This window comes from Crocodylus siamensis, chromosome 9, assembly GCF_052110815.1.
Source record: "Crocodylus siamensis isolate JL-2025a chromosome 9, ASM5211081v1, whole genome shotgun sequence".
Lineage (NCBI taxonomy): Eukaryota > Metazoa > Chordata > Crocodylia > Crocodylidae > Crocodylus > Crocodylus siamensis.
The window spans coordinates 57738810-57758897 of NC_143403.1; the positions used below are offsets into that span (position 1 = coordinate 57738810).

The 20088-nt window shown below is 43.3% G+C and overlaps 1 protein-coding gene across 3 annotated transcripts; it reads right to left on the reverse strand.

Annotated features, from left to right (window-relative positions):
- Window positions 1-1780: 1780 nt before the first annotated feature.
- Window positions 1781-19469, reverse strand: LOC149857669 (solute carrier family 2, facilitated glucose transporter member 11-like). 3 transcript variants are annotated; one of them, XM_090062564.1, is made up of 12 exons: window positions 19343-19469; window positions 18501-18599; window positions 12024-12184; window positions 8954-9078; window positions 8373-8502; window positions 8099-8247; window positions 6594-6781; window positions 4743-4853; window positions 4565-4666; window positions 3909-3984; window positions 3077-3204; window positions 1781-2834 (listed from the first exon to the last, which is right to left on the reverse strand). In XM_090062564.1, the coding sequence occupies exons 1-12, from the start codon at window positions 19364-19366 to the stop codon at window positions 2628-2630; spliced, it is 1500 nt and encodes a 499-aa protein (XP_089918690.1). In that variant the 5' UTR covers window positions 19367-19469; the 3' UTR covers window positions 1781-2627. The 3 variants fall into 3 exon arrangements, with proteins under 3 accessions (XP_089918690.1, XP_089918691.1, XP_089918692.1); XM_090062565.1 differs by lacking the exons at window positions 18501-18599; window positions 19343-19469 and adding an exon at window positions 14403-17270; XM_090062566.1 differs by lacking the exons at window positions 18501-18599; window positions 19343-19469 and having other exon boundaries at window positions 8954-9074; window positions 12024-14390.
- Window positions 19470-20088: the final 619 nt, after the last annotated feature.

Consider the following 20088-nt stretch of genomic DNA (forward strand, 5'->3'; position numbering starts at 1 on the left):
CTAGGGCTCAAACATCCACTGAAAAAAATCAACAGGTGCTCAGCACCCATGAGCCATGACTGCTTTGGTTTTACATGTTAGATCTCCCTGTGGCTGTTTCCAGACTTTAGAAAAAAACCCAAAACGTGCTTTACCAGAAGAAGCAGTGCATTACTTCAATCTAGCTCGGCAGTATCTATAAAGACTGGGAGCTTCAGCAGGGCTTTTTGGCACTTTTAGCTAAAGCTGATTCAATCAGCTATTAAAGTAAAGCTCCTTTTTAATGCCCCATCCCCCCTCACAGAAAAGCACCCACTGGCAAAAACCAAAGTAAGCACCTAGGTATGGTTTGATTAAGAACCTTATGGCAGTGCACTTGCAGTGCCTGCCACTTTAAGGGTCGAGTCAGGCAGCCAGCAGGTGCTTGATAGCGGCAGCCATTTTAGAACACTGGATGCCTACATAAACATAGCAGTTTGCTGCTGCTGGCCCAAGCAGAATCATCACCTGGCTGAGCTGCATGGAGCATCTAACAGGTAGGAGCTGGAGGCTCTTGGTCCTGGGCATGACCTAAAACTGCACCCTGCTGGGGAAGGGTAGCCTGGTGGGGCTCCTGGGGGTCCAGGAGTCCCCAGGAAATGCCAGGCCAGACACCTCCCCAGTGAAAGGTGAGCGGGGGGCACCTTAACCCCAGCCCCCATCTTCAGGTGGGCTTTGGAGGCAGTAGTGGGGCCAGGCATGGCTGCAGCCACCTGAACCCAGGAGGGGGGTGTAAGACCCCAGGAAGTGAGTGTAGTGGGGCCAGGCTCGGTAAATGGAGTGCCACCTGAGCCTGTAGGGATGGTCGACCCTGAGGCCCTGAGAGATAGGGCAGTGTAGTGAAGCCCAAGGGAAGAGGGAGGAGCTGTGTGGCTACGCACAGACTAGGGCTGAATGGGAGTAGACCTGAAGGGTTGTGCGTGAGGTTGGGCTGAGTAGGGCTGAATAGGAGTAGGTCTGAAGATCAGTCCCAGGAGCATGTTGAATAGGGCTGAACTGGGAGTAAGCCTGAAGAGTAGTGGAAGGACCAGTCCTGTGAGTAGTTGATTGGAAAGATGATGTGAAGACCCCAGGGTGGGGTGTGGTGCAGAGGCCGTAGAGTGGGCATGGTAGGAGCCCCATGTGAGGGGAGTAGGCCAAGGTAGGTCTTCAGATGCCTGAGACTTTAGTTGGGCCAGAGGCTGAGTAGGGGGCTTAGCCAGTGCGTGAAGAGGATTCCTGACCCCAGTAAGTCCTGCACTGCTAGGAGGCTGAGTGTGGGTCAAAAGTAAGACCTACAGTTGAGCACAATGACCTGCTGCTTGGTGGGGGCGGTGAGAGTCCCTGTGAGACCCTGGAGCACCAGCTGTGGTGTGGGTTAAGAACATCATGTGGATGCTATCTGAAAGGCATGAGTTGTGGTGTAGGGGAGGTCAGAGCCACAGATAGCGCCCCCTGGCATCAGGGCATGTAATAGGCAGCCTCCCACATTTACCGTCCATTTATGGGAACACCAAAGTCATGGCAAGTGAGACAGGGCAGATTGCCCCATAGAGGCAGGTGGGCGGGCCGGCATGGGATTTGGCCCCTAGCTTGCCCCTGTCACAAACCTGAAATACAGTAGTTCCCATAAACAAGAAGAGGGAAGTATTGAACCACTTAACTTAGCTCTGTATATGTCCACAACCTCACTTCTACAATTAAATGAAAAGATGCTGCCCCTTTCCTTTAATTTAAAATATTTATCTCTTATTTTTATAACACATAATAAATAAAAAATGGATCTTTTTCCATCATTGATGCTGTATTTTATAAAAAGCTGCAATAAATTGATATATTTCTGCATCATCCAATGTCAAGTATCATTAAAACAAAACTTTGAAACATACTCATAAAACTATGTGAAATGCTTGCAATTAAATGAGAAAACACATGAAGCTTGCCTTTCTGAGTGGTGTTGCAGATTTGACAGACCATCTTTGTCCAATGATTTAAAGTTCAGAAACTTGGTCTTTTTTGAGAGACCATAATGCAGGTTGTGAATTTTTTAGTGAAGTCATCTGAAATTGTTATACTGAGGAACTCACTGATTTCTGCTTGAGCTTGATTTGAGATTTTGGATTAGTTCTAACTTGAAGCTCAAAGTGAAATTCAGCGTAGAAGACCTATGTCAATCTTGACTAATGAAAATGTTTTTGCAAAAAAAAGACTTGTAAAGTGACTTCTTCACGGTTCGTTTGACCAGACTCTGGAATAGAATTGGGGAGGGGGTGTGTGTGCAGGCCTGTACTCTGGAAATCTTCAAAAGGGGACTGGACACCTACCTTGTTGGGGTTATTTGACCCGAGTAGTCTTTCTTGCCCAGAGCAGGGGGCTAGACTTGATCTCACAAGGTCCCTTCCAGCCCTAAATGTCTATGAGTCTACCAATTTATCACAGCATGTTAAACTTGACATCATCATATTTTAGAGCTTCATAGGAATGAGCGTTACATGCAAAGATGTTGTCTTTGTGTATGAAGAAAAAAACAAAGTTATAATGCAAATGAATAGTGTAGCTTTCTTTTGTTCTTCTTTCTGTAAGAATCAATATCTTCAATTTTAAATAGTAAAAGGTCTTTCCATTGGCCATTAGAAGCTGGTGTAGGACATGTGTTCCTCAAGGAAGTTCCTTCTCACAATAGAAGAAAGTTTGTTCCCAGAATATAACTTGGTGAATTCCTCTGTTATTTCTGTGACTGACTTCCCCTTTGTCTCTGGAAGGAAGAGGTAGATGAAGATCCCTGAGCCAACAACAACCCCCATGAATATGAGAAAGCAGAAGGGACCAAGGCTTTCCTAGAAACAGAAATTAAAAATGAGAAATGAGTATATTTTATTTTGACTTTTCCCTTCATTGCCCCTTAATGCGGGTGTTGTGTCTTGGAAATTAGTGCAGTGGACATTTTAAGGTGGTTCTAAACACTTTGATTGGAAACTTGTATTGGAAATGTATTTCTGTCCTACTGAGCCCAGTCAAAGTTGCAATGGGGGCTTCAATTAGGAAACAATCAGAAACTGATTTGAATGAAATCACTTACAACAATGAATGGGAAAATCATTCCAATCACGAAAAGTCCCACCCAGTTGAGGCATCCTCCAATCACAAAGGCTGAGGATCGAGATGACTGGTTGAATATTTCAGCCATGATGGACATGGTGGCTCCACCTGAAGAATAAATAATAACAAAGAAGAAAAAGTTCAGCAGCATTCCTTTTTCCCCTTTTCCATTTTTTTCCTGATGAAAAGGCAAAACAGAGTTATTTTAGTAACTTCAGGGCCTGATTTGAGAAGGCATAGGGCCAAAGGCCCCTATGGTTGCTAAACATTATAATCTAATATTCTTTGTTAACTGGGACACTGCTAAATAATCAGTCCCAGTTTCTTTCTTGATTAACCCCTTTCTTCATTAACCTCTTCTCTATTCCAGTGTTAATGGGTGCCTATATACATGTGCTCTGATGCGTTTCAATTAGAATGCTCTAGCATTGCCGCAGCATCTTGTGTATAAGCCCCTGTGAGCCGAAAAATGGCTGCTGGGGTTCTGTAACTAAAGCCCATCGTATGAGCTTTAGTTAAGGCATCCCGTGGCCATTTTTAAGTGTGTGGGGGCTTAATACATGTGATGCTGTGGCTTTTTAATTAGAGTGCACTCTGGGAAATGGTCTAATTAAAAGGCCCTCTCCTCCCCAGCATGTGTATAGGCACCCAATGTGCTGAGGTAAAAAGGCCTCCCTTTATAGGGGTATACCTATATAATTTGACTTGATCTCTGTGTATGTATCTCTTTCATTCCCCACAGTCCAATGTTATTCTACCCAGGTAATATGCACCATTGGATAGTTTGTTCCTGTACATATTGATCTACTCACATGGTCCAATTCCAAAGAAGAAAACAAATAGGAAGATCAGAATGACACTGCAATAGGACGTCCAGTTATATTTATTCTAGAGGGAAAAATACAGTGAGAGCAGATGTTTGCTAATAACACAGTGGGAACGCAAGCTTCTTTGATTTCTGTTACAGAGCTCTTAAATAGCACAGCTTTAAATGTGTGAGACTCCACAGGTATATCATAGATAACTCTCACTGTACAGGAGCAGTTTTGCTGGTGGATGGAGGTATTGAAAATGTAGGACACTTCTTTCTGGATGGCGCACAACAGATTAACTTTGAGGAGGTTCCTAAGAACTTGTGAAACAAAGGTGTGGAGTTAAAGCTGTGGTTTATGCTTATAGGATGTTGGAAGGGGTTAGGTAGAGCTGATAAAGTTAGATTGGGACACTAACCACAAGACGGGTAACAAAAAGTTTGAAATCTAGGAAAGAAGTTGTAACAAAGGAGCACATGAGGCTGACTGTGAGTGTTGTTACAGAGGGACTTGTTGGATCTGCCACCGTGCTGACCAAACTTCATTTTGTGAAATCAGAAAATGTTTGCTGTATAACATACAGCTTTTCTCTGTGCATGGGAAAGTCAGCAATAAAATGGACCTTCAAAAGGACCCATTAAAAATGTCTTCCTTACCTGCAGGGAGAGAGTTATTGTGAGAAGAACCAGCACTAAAGCCATCATTGCATAGCCTTTCCACAGGAGTGTCTTCCTGCCAAACCGCTCAATGGTAAAGGTCTGGAGGGCAAAACATACAGTGACTTCACTATAAACCTGGCAAATTCTGAGCAACCCTCAGTGTGATGCGACTTACACAGAGTATAGTGGAGAAGAGTTCACAGAGTCCAACACCCAGTGATATATATGGGATACGGCCTTCTTCAAACCCAGCTGTGCACAGCACCTCAAATGTGTAGAAGTAGACCTATAAAATCCAATGGAAGAAAAAAAAAACCCGGCACTTTATACCACAGTCTCTGGTGAGGTATATTATTACTGAGAAAAGAGGTGGGCATCAGATAAATGCGATGATATTTTACCAGTGATCAATCCTGTACTTTTTGCCTGTTGCTAGAGTTCTTAATAAGAGGTATTTCTACATATCTGTGATACGTCTGATCTTTTGTCAGGCCCAGAATGTAACTGTTGGCTTGTATCAACAAAATAGATAAAACATGGGCACTGGTATCTGCAAATGTCAACACACTGGTCTGCCAACAAAACTCAACTGTAGTGTGGAGGGATCATCCTTGTATTTACATTTATTGGGGCAAGATTTCACCTGGGGAAAATCAGAATAAGTCTACTGATTTCAGTGGAGTTATGCTGATTTTTTTTTTCCTTCACCAGTTGAATACCTGATCCACTAATGTGAAAATCTGGATTTTAATATATGGGGATTTTTGGGGGTATGTTTACACTGGACTATTTTGACTGCTTTTCACTGTTGCCACCACCTTTTTCAGCTCTGTTATAAAACTGCTGTTCACAAATGGCTGGTTCCTGGTAGCACTGTAACCTTGATATGCAGATTGGTAATGGGTTAGGTTAGGTGTCATGGTCCTTATATTGACATCTGCAGTCCCATTCATGAGTGAAGCTGAAATGATGGTAGAGCAAGTGGAGAACTTAAGCAGAGTGACTGTATGGGACAACACGAGGACACTGCTTGCCTAGGATTACATTGGTTTCATTCTTCACAGTTTCACTCTGAAGTCACTGACACATTGGCACAGATCTAATCCTACAGGAGGGCTTGGAAAATGGTGAGGATGAAAAGCAGATATAAATAAAAGAGGCAAAGAATGAAACAGATGGAAAGGAACTGACAGAAAAAATGGGAGCCACATCAGTTACCCAGTGATGTATATAGCTATAACATAGTACTGGAGGCTGCTCTTATCATAAAGATGATTTGACTGTATTGCATAACTCAGAAGTATTATATCTTAAAGCTATCAAATAAATTGCTTTTATACAGCTTTTGAGAAACCAGGAAGGAGTGGGAGAGAAGATGAATGGTACACATGACCCCTACCTGGCCAAGACTTCAATTTTTGGTAGGTTGTCCCTTTTAAAGACTGTCATTTGGGAAGCCTCAGGCTGCATAGAAGCGCTGCCAAAGGGTCAGAGTGGGGTAACAGTACACAGTACCACACACTACTTCAGTATGAATGGCTGTTAGCATCTTGTTGGCCTGTTGCCTGAAAGCTGTTATCCTGAGGACCTGAAAGCTGTTATCAGCTGCAGTGGGACATCACAGGCTGTCTCCAGCAATAATTCAGGAGAAATATCCTTAAGCAAAGTCTCACAAAGATTACCCTTTATATTCCCTATATACCCTTTCCTAATAATCCGTAACATTTACAATGTTTTACAGATTTGAAATACTATGGTTACATTAATTAATTAGTCTTAAAAGATTCTTGCTTGAGAGGTGAGTACTTATTATACTTCATTCTATAGTCAGGGAAGAGAAAACGGAGGCACAATGAGGCTCAAAGCTGTACAGTGAAAGAGTTGCTGAGCAAGGCATAGAGCTAAAATCCTCATGATTTTCACCCAACTGCGAAGTCCTGCGGGGGACACTGCAGTGTTTATGTAGAGCCTCCCACATTAATGCCTGTGAAGAACACTAACATTTTAAGTAGGGAAGATACCTAACTGCATTGATGCCACAAAGCTGCATCACTATGATAACAGTAACTAAAATGTACAACTGCCAGCGCAAGGATGGATCTTTCATGACTTGCAGGATGCTCATGGATTTGATGCTTTTAGTTGCAGCCTTTTCTTCCTTCATATCATTAAGTTCTGCTTGATGGTCCATCTCACCCCACAGTTTATCCATGGCTGCATGAAAGAAAGGGTAAAACATAATAATTCCCCTGTTTACCCATCCTTCTATCTTTAGTTGATACAATCATATTTTTAGAGTATTCACTAATTGTTCACTCCATATATAGCTCCATCAATCATTGAGTGAAGCAGTCTCTTAGACATGTCAATTATTATTACCATGCCTTATAATTCTGATTTTCGAAGGGTATGGGACACGTGCATTTGGACCTATTTCAAAAGGGCAGCAGCTGTTACAGTATAATTGTTACATGGGAACAATACAGATGCAGCAAAACCACTCCAACTTTAACACTACTTTATCCCATATATGTGTCCATACCAATGTGCTGCACATGTAGGTGTCCATGCCCTGAAATGCAGACCACCCACAATCACAGTTGAAATCAGTGAAAGTAATAGGTGCATCTTAACAAATTAGGTCATGTTATTTGCCAGTCATTAGTATTCAGTACATATTTAGCATGTTACATGTCTCAGCACTGAATTCTGTCTATATTTTCCTCTTTTTTTTGTTTTATTCCTGCTGTCTATATGGCCCTTATCACTGTAGAATCTGTGTTCCTATTGTTTAAACATAGTCATTTCAGTAAGTCTCCCTTGCTTTCCCTATAGGAGAAGCATCTTGATGATCTTACAGGGCTTTATATGTATCTGTTTATATACAGCTAGAGGCAGATACATGAATATACATGCATTGATACATATGCATGTATGAATATGCATATTGCATACTTACCTGCATTTACTTCTATGTTATTGGGCATGTTGTGTGCCAAGAATTTGCTGAAAGAAAGCTGAATTTTAAGAAATGGATTTTGCATTTAATATCAGGGTGGTGAGGTTATTGTTGGTTACTTCTAACTCATGGAGGGTGAATTCCTTATTCTGTGATCATCTTCTATGAATATTTGATTTCTCAGATTCATGAGCTTCTACCCATTGTTCCACATTTGTATTGTTTCACTGGACCATAGCTGTCATACAGGGTCAGAGTAAGAGAGCTGGTTTCCCAAGGAGGTCAGCTCAATCACATGGAGGGGTTTTGATATCAGGGTGCAGACCTTGAATTGGACTCTGTATACCATATAGAGCCAGAACAGCCAGTCAAGTACTGGAGTAATATGACCTGTGCTATGAAGCAGACCAAGTTCTGAGGACTGCACTTTTTATAAGACATGTAGCTTATACCTTGATTTAATGGATTACAATCATCATACTCGTTTGTCACAAATTCTTGGATCACCATGGACAGATCTCTCTTAGACAGAACTAAAATAAAAGCAGAGAGGTAAAATCTGCTCATATTACCCTTCAAGCAGCCTTCCTCATCATCCTTTTGAATTAACAGGTAGGGTGGAGATTCAGGAAAGAACGGCAGAGTGACCAGCTGGATCAGTGCTGCAATTCCTATGAAAGCCATCAGCAATGGCCACAAGGATTCAGTTCCTAGAAATTCACTAGAGAGTACAAGGAAAACATGTATATGATAAAATTTTAATTCAGTTTGTTTTTGGGGAGAGAGAGAAAGAGAGAAGAAAATATAGAAAAATGAGTAAATAAGTGAAATATATATTTAGTTTACCTTAGTCCCATAATTTGCCCTAAGACTTTTCCTAGTGACCAAAAGAGACCAGCAGAAGAGTTTGCAAATCCTCGCAGTTTCTTGGGGGAAACTTCTCCTGCATACTGAGGGTGTATAGTCATACAGAAGCCTTGAATAGGGATGAAAGTGGGGAAGGAGGTGAAGAGACAGGATAATTACATTCATAAGGAAAAAAATATCTTTCTAAATTAGGGCCAGATCCTATTACACACCTCTTAGATGCCTAAATAGTTCTTGAACATCTCACTAGGGTCTTATTTTACCTGCTTGAGTCCTTGAAAAACTGTTAGCACATCTACTTTTATAATGTGTCTTTGCCTTTTCTCTGTGAAGGTAACTTAATTCCTCATCAGTAGAACTAGCATAATTGATACGTACGTTTGTTTTGAAACCAGGATGGATTATATCTTGCCACATTTCCAGAATGGTGTATTTGTATATTCTATAATCTTAAACTATTCTTAGGGAAGGGAAAACTTACTATGTAAGAAGATGGAACATTTTGAAACAGGGAGGGGAGTCCTGCTGCAGTGTATATAAAGGGTAATGTGATGTCCTACCTGCACTGATGCCATAGAAGAAGCGTCCAGACAGAACCATCTCAAAAGACTTGGCCATCTTACTGAAGCCCATGAGAAATGCAGTTGCTATGATGAGTAGATTGTTGTACATTAGACAGTTCTTCCTGTAACGGTGCACAAGAAACTTGTATGAAAGTGCTTGTCAATGTATATCACTTTTTATGCCATCTGCTAATGTCTTCCTTTTGCTGTATTGTCCAATCCAAGATTATCATTGAGTCCAAAAAGATGGGGTTCATTAAGTCCTTTTATGTTGCGTGGCTTAAATTGGTTTAAGTAGATGCCAAGGGTAGTAGAAGGTCCTCTTTGTGTGCTGCACATATGTGAGCAATATAGGGTTCGACAACACTACCCTCCAGTACTGATTTGGGGGCCCTTAAATAAAGGACTAGAACTAAAATTCAGTAGAAAGTGATGATTCTGTATTGGGCCAGCAAGGCATCAGCATTCTTGATGCTGTATTAGATAATGCATTAGATTTTGCTACACGTGTCTACACTGTATGGATTTATCAATGTATATTTGGTGAGATCATAGACTCACAGAAAATTAGGGTTGGAAGGGACCTCAGGAGGTCATCTCATCTAGTTCAACATCCTGCTTAAAGCAGGACCATCCTTAACTATATCATCCAACCAAGGAAGGCTTTGTCTAGCCAGGTCTTAAAAACCTCCCAAGATGGAGTTTCCATAACTTCTCAGGGTAACCTGTTCCAGTGTTTTACTACCATCCTAGTTAGAGAGTTTTTTTCCTAATATCTAACCTAAACTTCCCTTGGTACAACTTGAGACCACTGCTCCTTGTTCTATCATCTGCCACTGCTGAGAACAGTCCAGCTCCATCCTTTTTGGAACAGGTGGTTGAAGGCTGCTTTGAAATCCCCTCTCAGTCTTTCTCTTCTTCAGACTAAATAAGCCCGGTTACCTCAGCCTTTTCTCATAAGTCACATGTCCTTGCCCTCTAATCATTTTTGTTGCCCTTCGCTGGAATCTCTCCAACTTGTCCATATCCTTTTTGTAGTGTGGGCTCCCAAGATTGGACATAGTACTGCAGATGTGGCCTCACTACTGCTGAATAAAGGGGAATAATCACTTCTCTTGATCTGCTGGCAACACTCTTACCAGAGGAGCCCCGTATGCTGTTAGCCTTCTTGGCAATAAGGGCACACTGTTGGCTTATATTCAGCTTATTGTCCACTGTGATTCCCAGGTCATTTTCTGCAGGGCTGCTGCCTAGCCAGTCAGTCCCCAGTCTATACCAGTATATGAGATTGTTTTGTCTTAAGTGCAGGACTTTGCACTTATCCTTATTGAACCTCATGATATTTCTTTTGGTCTAATCCTCTAATTTGTCTAGGTCTCTCTGAATCTTAGCCCTACCCTCCAGTGTATCTACTGCTCCCACCATCTTGGTGTCATCTGCAGACTTGTTGAGGACACACTGTGAGCCATCTTTCAGGCCATTGATGAAGACATTGAACAAAACCAGCCCCAGAACCAACCCCTGGGGACTCCGGTTGATACCAGCTGCCAACTAGACATCAAGCCACTGACTACTACCCTCTGAGCCCAATGCTCCAGCCAGTTTTCTATCTACCTTATGGTCCATTCATCCAACCCACACTTCCTTAGCTTGCCTGCAAGGATGTTGTGGGAGACCATATCAAAAGCCTTGCTAAAGTCAAGGTATCCACTGGTCTCCCTGCATCCAGAGCCAGTCATTTCATCGTAGAAGGCAATCAGGTTGGTCAGATACGACTTGCCCCTGGTGAATCCATGCCGACTGTTCCTAATCACCTTCTTTTCCTCCAAGTGCTTAGAAATGTATTCCTTGAGGAATTGCTCCATGACTTTGCCAACAACTGAGGTGAGGCTTACTAGTCTGTAATTCCCTGGATCCTCCTTTTCCCTTTCTTAAATATGGGCACTATATTTGTCCTTTTCCAATCATCTGGGACATTTCCCAATCGCCATGAGTTTTGGAAGATGATGGCTAGTGGCTCTGCAGTCACATCAGCCAACTACCTTAGCACCCATGAGTGCATCCCATCCAGCCCCATGGATTTGTATATGTCCAGTTTTTTAAATAGTCCCTAACCTGTTCTTCTGCCACTGTTGGCTACACATCTCCTTCCCAAACTGTACTGCCAGAGATATGACTTAATTGTGGCTTGAAGAAACAGGTGGTAGAAATGGCTGTAGGGAAAAGCTGAGAAGTGTAGTAGTACAGACAGTGAAGTAGTAGTGAGTTGATGAGAACAAGGCAAGCAGAGCCCTGGAAGGAGCAAGAGAGGCTGGGGGGTTGTATCAGGGAGAAGCAGATGCAGCATCCCCTGAGAGGAGTGGTTGCCATCAAAGGATATTTATTACAGATGAGAGAAGAACACCCCTCGAACCTGAGAGGAGTGTTGGAGCTCCACTCAGGTAGGAACCAGTGTAGGTAGTAAAATCTGCCAATTGTAGCGAATAACTGAAATATTTAAGTCCTTTGTACAGAGACTCAAAGTCAAAAGATTGTGAAATCTAACTAAGTCACCACTTCCCTCTGTCGCTTTGAGCAAGTCTCTAAAGCCCTCTGTGCCTCATTATTCCATTTCAGAAATAGTGCAGTGGATAATAATGATAGTTACTTAGCTTTCTTGTAGAACACTATGAAGATTAATTTATTAATATTAATATTTTTCCCACTTTGAAAGTAGGAAATGCTGTATTGATGCCAAATATCATTATCTGTTTGGGTACTTAATTTTATAGATCCTGATGAACCAATTCAGAGGATCAGGGTTAATACTAATCACTGTGTTGGTCATCAGATTATTTTATTGAGTTGTTGTCAATTTAATGTGAATGTGCTGTTCCTGCCTGGATTCATCATGGGGTTTTTTCCACTATGAAAAATGATCATTCTTAGGACTCAAATAGCTGTTTCCCAAACATGGCAGGTAAGACTAATACATAAGGAGTTATGATACTGTTTTTTCCCCCCACTTTCTACCAAGTTCCTTTTGTTTACAAGTTTTGATCAACAAACTCTTTTCAAATATACACACTTTCCATATTTAGTAGTTAGGTATCCACTGCAAAGACACCCCAGCAGTCCGCCAATGCCGTAGATTGATACAATGGATGACCATATCAACGTAAGGGTCTTTTGATGGAGGGGAGAGCCATATCGTTCCAACCAAGTTTCATTGATAAATCTCTTAACATGCTGGTAGGAAAAAGAGGATTTTCATTATCAATAATCAAGAAGACAGTGCATTGCTCACAGTAATTCTTCATTTAATTAATAGGTTTTTAAAAATTTTCAGCTGTTGCTAGTTACTTTATAAGAGGTGTTACAAATGAGTGATCTGTTAGTAAATAGCTGTTTAGCAAAAAAATGTTCCCCAGTGGCTAGCACCAAAGTTTTCTTGCAATTTCTGCTCCTTGTGTCCTATAATATCATCTTTGCAATTCTCTTATACCATTGTACACTGGTGGTATGAGCCTAAAGGAAGTCAAGGTATTTTACATCTATAGCAGAATTAATAACTGATATTGCAAGAAATACTTGTCGTTTTTCCCAAAAAGAAAAAAAGAAGGTATTACCTTCAAAACTCAAGCTAATATTGCAGTGCTGACTTGAGCCAGGTATAACATGCACTTTTTCTGTAAAGTGTTGCCCATATAGCTCAATATGTGCTTGATATATTAGTCTTAAAGTTCTCTTATATTGCCAAACCTGTCAGATTGTGATGGATGAGACATTTTTTATTTGAGCAGTATTTAAATTGAGGTGAAAGGCTAATGAATGAACATACTGTAATCTTAATCCTTGGAAAATCCATATGCAGTATAAAATTAATGAAAATACACCCTCACACTGACATTTATTTCTGTAAATAAATTCCCAAAATTAAAAACACTGATAAATAATCACCATGTATATACATATATTCACATGACATTTGTATGTCCCTTTCTTCCCCTCTACATTGGAAGGGACAATATAGACTGCAACAACTGTTATTAAGAAATCTCTATCCCAGCACCCAGAATCCTAAAGTATTCAAGTATTGGCATCATTTGTATTATTTTATTTTTTCTCTGAATTTGAAATTTGATGTGATCTCCTTTTTAATATTAAACCAAAGCCTTATCCAGCATAATGTCCTGCTTGGATTTCCTTATTTCATCAAAACCATTATGATGATGCCCTCAAGGTCTCTTTGCTGTTTTGCCTAGGGGGCTGCTTAGTTTAATATTGTGGCAGGGCACTGCTGGTGCCTGCCACTTTAAAAGCAGAGCCAAGCAGCCAGCAGGTGCTTGATCATGGTGGCCATTTTAGATCTTTGGCTGCCTATATAAACACAGCAGGTCACTGCTGGCAGGCCAGGCACTAACATTGCCTGGCTGCAAGTCTCCATGCAACATCCTGGAGGTAAGGGCAGGAGCTGTAGAGGATGGTGTGGAGGCTCCTGGGCATGACCTAAAACTGCACCTTGCTGGGAGTGGGTGACCTGGTGGGGCTCTCAGTGGCGCAGGAGCCCCCAGGAAATGCCAGGCCAGTTACCACCCTGGTGAAAGGTGGGTAGGGGCATGTGACAGTGGTGCTTCCTTGGTCCGTCTACTAGTCCCCTGCAACACTGATTAAGGGCCGACTGCCCACCTTCTCGTCTGCCACGCCTTGTTGTTATTTGTTTGATTGGAAGATATTACTCGAGTGGGAGGCTGCCCATTTTTTGTCTCAGCATGTGGGGTACTATCTGTGGCTCCTTTCCTCCCCTTACACTGCAGCCCAAGCCTCGCAGATGGTATGGACGTCTTTTGACCTGGGCCCTGTTATGCCTTAGCCCTCTCTTTTACTTCTGGGGCTCCTCACTGCCCCCCTCCTGCTCCGGGGCTGGGGTCAATGCACCCCCAAAATGCTGCACTCTCTCTGGGACCAGGGTCCCCACACTACCATGGGGCTCCTATGAGGCCACCTCCAACCTGTGATAGCTTCACCTGATCCTCTGGTAAAAAAACAATAAACACACGAACACAAAGCCCCTGGGCTACAACATAAAAGCTAGACTGTCTGGTCAAACAAGATTCAATCCCTACCAGAGAGAGAGCACCCCAACCCCAGTAGCAACCAGGGGATGTTCCCACCATTGGAGTTCTCCCCTTCGTCTGCACTAGCTGAGTTCCTCCTCCCTCAGGTGCCGGAGGGTAACTGCCCTCCTGGCCTCCTGCCTGGGCTTAAGAAAGGCTAAGCCCTGCCCCTTCCTGTCACTAGGGTTCACTGGTTGCTGTAGCAACCAGCACCTGCGCAGTCCTGGTGACTGGCATCTAAGCCTCCCCCTTCCCACCACGAGGGGTCTCTCCCGAGCTGTTTCTGCTCTCAGTCACAGGGCACCTGAGTACTCTACGACATACCTCCCCCCCTTCAACTCCAGACTCACCGAGCCGATCTTCATTCTTGCTGGTGTTGCCTCCACTTGGGCTCCTTTCTGGGCCTTTCTTCTGGCACCCGACAACCCGGATGTAGGAGGTGGAGGTTTTCAGGTGCCTCCTACTTGCCTTTTCCCCAAAGGCGCACCTTGTGGGATTTGTTGGGAGTTACCTGCCACAGGTAGTCCCCCCACATTAGACAGCCTTGGTAGGGTGCACCTAGGCCTGTAGGGCCCCAGGCTCAATGTATTCTTCGACTGAGATGTTAGACACTGTATCGTAGCTATGGGGGGGGGGCTGTCTCTCTGAGGCCCCCTTTTTTTCTTTTTCTTCCCTTCCTTCACAAGGCGCTGACCTTCCTTCTCCTGTCCTCTGACAGGCCAGCCCTGACTGGAAGGGTCGATATTTAGAGAAGTCATCCTGCCTCCCAGTAACAGGGTTAGGTTTCCCTGTCACACAACCCCTCTTCTTCTTTTTTGTCTGGGATCCTCCCGGTTCCCCAGGCTCCTCTTCCTCCTTGTATTGCCTTGAGAAGAAGTCAGCATTTATATTCAGGGTCCCCAGGTGATGTTTTATCTCAAAACAATACGGCTGTAGAATAAGGGCCCACCTTATCAGCCTAGCATTGTCTGTTTTCATTTTGTAGCCAGCATAAGGGCTCATGATCAGTGATCAGTGTGAACTGATGTCCTAATAGATAGTACTGGAACGTTTCGATAACCCATTTAATTGCCAAACTCTCCTTTTCTATCGTGGTGTAATTCCATTCTGGTGGATATAATTTCCTACTTATGCAGGCTATAGGGCGCTCTTCTTCTCCCTCTCTCTGCATCAACACCATTCCAATAGCTACTTTTGAGGCATCGGTCTGTACTTGGAACGATTTATTAAAGTCGGGTGTATATAATAGGGGTTGCAAGCACAGTGCATCCTTCACTGCTCGGAAAGCCTCTTCCGCCACCAGTGTCCATCTCACCTTGGTAGGAGCTTCCGCCTTTGTCATCTGTCAAAAGCTCCACCACCTCCGCAAAATGAGGTACAAACCTCCTATAATAGTTGGCTAACCCCAAAAAGGCTCTCACTTGCCTTTTAGTATGAGGAGCTTGATACTTCTGTAAGGCCTTCACCTTGCTTAACAATGGTCTCACCTGTCCGCTTCCTACTAGGAATCCCAGATATTGTGTCTCCTTTTTCTCTACCATGCATTTCTTCAGATTGGCCATCAACCCAGCCCTTCTCAAGTCTTGCACTACCGCTCTCAGTGCGGTGAGGTGTTCCGCCCAGCTTGTGGTGTAGATTATAATATCATCAATGTAAGCCGCAGTGTAGCCCCCATGGGGAGCCAAAATTCTGTCCATTAGGCGTTGAAATGTAGCTGCAGCTCCATGTAATCTGAATGGCATGTGTTGGAATTGGAAAAGACCCTAAGGGGTGGCGAATGCTGTCTTTTCTTGATCCTCAGGAGCCACTGGGATCTGCCAGTAACCTTTTGTCAGGTCTAGGGTGGAGATATAGCGAGCTTGCCCGATGTTCTTTATCAGCTCGTCTATTCTTGGCATTGGGTATGCATCGAACCTAGCTACTGCATTCACCTTCCGGAAATCAATACAGACACGAATTTTCCCATTGGGCTTAGGTACTGCCACGATGGGGCTCCACCAGTCACTGTGTGATTCGCATATGATGCCCTTCTCTAGCATCATTGTTATTTCTGTCTTTATTTGGCTTTGCAGTTGTTGAGGAATCCGTCGCCAGTGTTCACGGACCACGTGGCCTGGAGGAGTTCTTATTCAATGTACCACAGCCCAAGCTTCCGCGGGTGTTTCCTGGAATATGTCTCCGTACTCCTTGATTAGCTCGGTGGCCTGTCTTCTCTGTGCTTTTGATAGTCACAGGGCCAATTCCATGTCACCCAGTCCACTCTCCTCGGTCAATGAGGGTCCCAATTCTAATCCCTCGGAATGGAGGGATAGGTACATGCATTCTTGGTCCTCCCACTTCTTTAGCATATTAACGTGGTATACCTGCTTCTTTTTCTGTTTATCTGTCTGGTACACCTTGTAGTCTACAGGCCCCACTTGGCGTATCACTTTGTAGGGTCCCTGCCACAGCATAAGTAACTTACTCTCCTGGTCTGGCAATAGAACCAACACGTGATCTCCTGCATCAAATTTCCTTGTCCGTGCACCTCGGTTGTAATATCTCATTTGACGTTGTTGTGCCTCCCTGAGATTTCCTAGGACCATACTTCGGGCTGCTTCCAGATGTTCCCGCAGGTGTATTACATATTGGATCAAGTTCTAGTCTTTACTCTGCTGTTCCTCCAGCTTTCTTTAATCAGATCCAGGATCCCTCTTGGTTGGCGGCCATATAATAATTCAAAGGGTGAAAACCCAGTTGAAGCTTGTGGTGCCTCCCTTATCACAAACAAAACCAATGGTATCATTTTATCCCACTCATGAGGTCTCTTGACCACAAACTTCTTTAACATCTGTTTCAGCATCTGGTTGAAACGTTCTATGAGCCCATCCATTTGTGGGTGGTACACTGCTGTTCTCAGGTGTTTAATTCCTAAAGCTTTGCTCACCCCCCTCAAACACCTGCAATGTGAAATTCATTCCCTGATCCGTCAGCAGTTCTTTAGGGAGTCCAACATGAGAAAATATCTTCCCCAGCTCATTTGCCACCTTCGGGGCAGATACGGTCCGCATCAGCACAGCTTTTAGATACCTTGTGGCATAATCCAGTAGAACTAGTATATATTGGTTCCCAGTGCTACTTCGGGGGAGTGGGCACACGATGTCCAGTGCCACCCGCTCAAAGGGAACCTCCACCAAAGGTATTGGAACTAAAGGAGCCTTTGGGGGGTGGTCTTGGATTCACTTTTTGGCACACAGGACATGAAGCGTGATACTTCGCCACTTCCCGCAACAGTCCTGGCCAAAAAAACCTTGCTTGAATACAGGCTTCAGTCTTGTCCCTGCCCAAATGTCCCCCCATAGGGACTCGTGACATGGGTGTGTGTGCAACTGACTGTCTCTATCTTGGGGAAGCTGAGTGTCTCTATTGAGTATTTCCTCTCCTTAGTCTGTCTGTGGTTTTGTAGGTGTTAATCCATGCTTGTTAAGTCATTATGTAGTAGCTAGGTCCTGTGTATTGAGCTGGTCCCTGAGTGAATCATGATTGATTGGTAACTGGTAACACAGTAGCTTAGCAGCCAGGCCTGCAGTAGTTCCCCCCCAAGACTGACACAGTCAGTCCCACAAGCACCCATGTCACAAGTTTTGCCTGTCAGGTAGCTAGAGGTGCAGGGACCCAAAACCCCCCTGCACCGATCTCCTCGACAGCTGGCAGGCTTTGCGGCCTCAGCAGGGGCCACCATCCCTGCAGCTTTCATCCTGCTGCACCTTAACACACACAGGGTCACCCATGCCATGAGTTTTGCTTGTCTGCAGCTTGAGGTGCAGTTCCCCCCAAACCCCTGCACTGATCTTCTTGAAACTTGGCAGGCTTTGTGGCCTCAGCAGGGGCTACCATGCCTGCAGTTTTCACTGTGCTGTAATGCATAGACGTGACACGAGTTTTGCTTTCAAGAATTTGGGGTGCAGTTCCCCCCCGAGCCCCTGCACCAATCTTCTTGAAACTCAGCAGGCTTCATGCTCTCAGCAGAGGCTACCACTCCTGCGAATGTCATCTAAATCAGACAAAAAACAACAACATTATAGATATTTAATTGATTCCCCATTATATCCTATGGCCGGATCTCTGAGGTGGCTCCGAAGCTTTTTGAAAGCAGTTCAGAAGCTCCAAATGGGTTCAGAAAGCCTAACAAAGCCAGTGCTTTGATCTGGACATGCTGCTTCAGACACCGAAGCATCCAAAGCTTCTCCAGATCCGAAGCAGGGTCCGAAGCCTTGCACAGCACTACTATTTTTGTCCAGCCACAGCCTAGCCCTCATTTTTCTTTTCTAGACAGAATGGGAATGGAAGGAGCTGGGAGCACAATGTCAGTAGAAACACTTGGGAGTTTATTTTGAAGAGCGTCTTTACAACCTGGACACATCACTCATGATCCTAAGGAGACTGTGTCTGTGTAAGGGCTTTCTTACCACAGAAGGATAGTTGATCATAGAAATCTGAAAACCAATTGTGAAGCATCCTCCAATTCCCAACATGAAGATCATTTGGAATAGCTTCTGGTACTGAACCTGTGAAGAACCATTAAACAATGAAGAAGGTTGTGAAAAAATCAAGAAACATGTAGTCATATGTCACCATCTTTATATTTCCAGAATAATAACTTTTTGCCATTGGCACTTATCAGAAAACTTGTCAAAGAATGCAGGATTCCTACTCAAAAGAGATCCATCAGACAGACCCCGGAATAAGGATTTTGTTTCTTTTTCTCACTGGAATATTAGTTGACCAACATGGGGCTTTGCTTTCTAAATCACACTCCACCTCAAGCACAATTTCTATATCAATTTCAAGGGACAGATCAGGGAAATTCTGTTACTTAATAATATAATTACTATGTTGCAGGGGAAGCCCAGAGGTACAAACACCTCCTCATTATCACTGTCTAATTCTGTTTTTTCCCTGTCCCTTCTGACCCCGAATCTCCTTCTGGTTGCAGTATGCCTTCCACCTTCTCAAGAAAGAGAATTAAGTCAGAGTGTTTCCATCCAGAAAGTTTGTTACATTTCTATTGATGCTTTACTGTTTGAAGCAGAGGAAATGTCTCTGAAAACTTTCCTGCTACTAAACTAGAAGCATCTATAAGAGCCCCCTGTGTACATCGTTTTGAAAGTGATTACTGCAGAGGTGTAGCAATTTTCTTTGTCTTGATAGCATAGGAAACAGACCCCATTTTAAATTTAATTCTGCCCTCTTGAAACCTTGATAATAGCAGAAGCCATCATCTAATGTACATAAACCTTGTGGTACTCACCAGGTCAGAGAAAAGTCTATCCATCTTATATCAACAGGGTAGCTGTTTCCAGTCACTGATAGATCCCTGCTACATGGAGGAACTCTTGCTTTATGTTTCCTCACTCACACATGTTACCTAGGTAATCAGAAACTGACATCACAGAACTAAAGTTAATTTTTACTTTATATCGCTTTCATTGAATTACGTCCTTTGCAGCAATTGGATGAGGTTTAGTAATGCTGGTTTAATCATTTTAACTGTTCAACAGGAGAGGAAGTCCCCTTGAGTGGGCACACTTTATAGGATGTGTGCGCTCATTGATTTTGATTTGGGAGAGATGAAAATAGTTTCTACATGTTTCAGTTGCTAGAAGATGAGGTGATTTTTCTAATACAAGGAAGTATTCTTATTTGGTTACTTGTTTCAGAAATAGTGAGTGCATAATACCATTATTATACTATGGAATTAGTATACTAGGGCAAAGAATTATAAAGTGCAAGTGAATGAGCCATCTTGCAGTGTAATCATGTTAAGGCTGATGAAGCGTTTTACCAGTCTAATGCCTTTCAGAGCCTCAGTCAGCTGCTACTCTTGTTACAGCCTTTGGGAGGAAAGTGTTGTTTCATCCTGATCATCTTAATTCATCAGAAGAGATCTATCCTAACAAATTGCCAGTCTACAAATACAATCACATTGAGCTCAGCAGGTAATTTTCCAAAAGGTGCCCGTTTGTGAAAGCATTATAGCAATGGGTACTTCTGCAC

Coding starts and splice junctions, on each gene's coding strand:
- LOC149857669 (XM_090062564.1), bottom strand. CDS start 19,366: ATGGATAGACTTTTCTCTGACCTG. Junction 8,503..8,953: donor CTTCTATGGCATCAGTGCAG/GTAGGACATCAC, acceptor TCCCTATTCAAG/GCTTCTGTATGACTATACAC. Junction 4,667..4,742: donor TCTTCTCCACTATACTCTGT/GTAAGTCGCATC, acceptor TTTGCCCTCCAG/ACCTTTACCATTGAGCGGTT.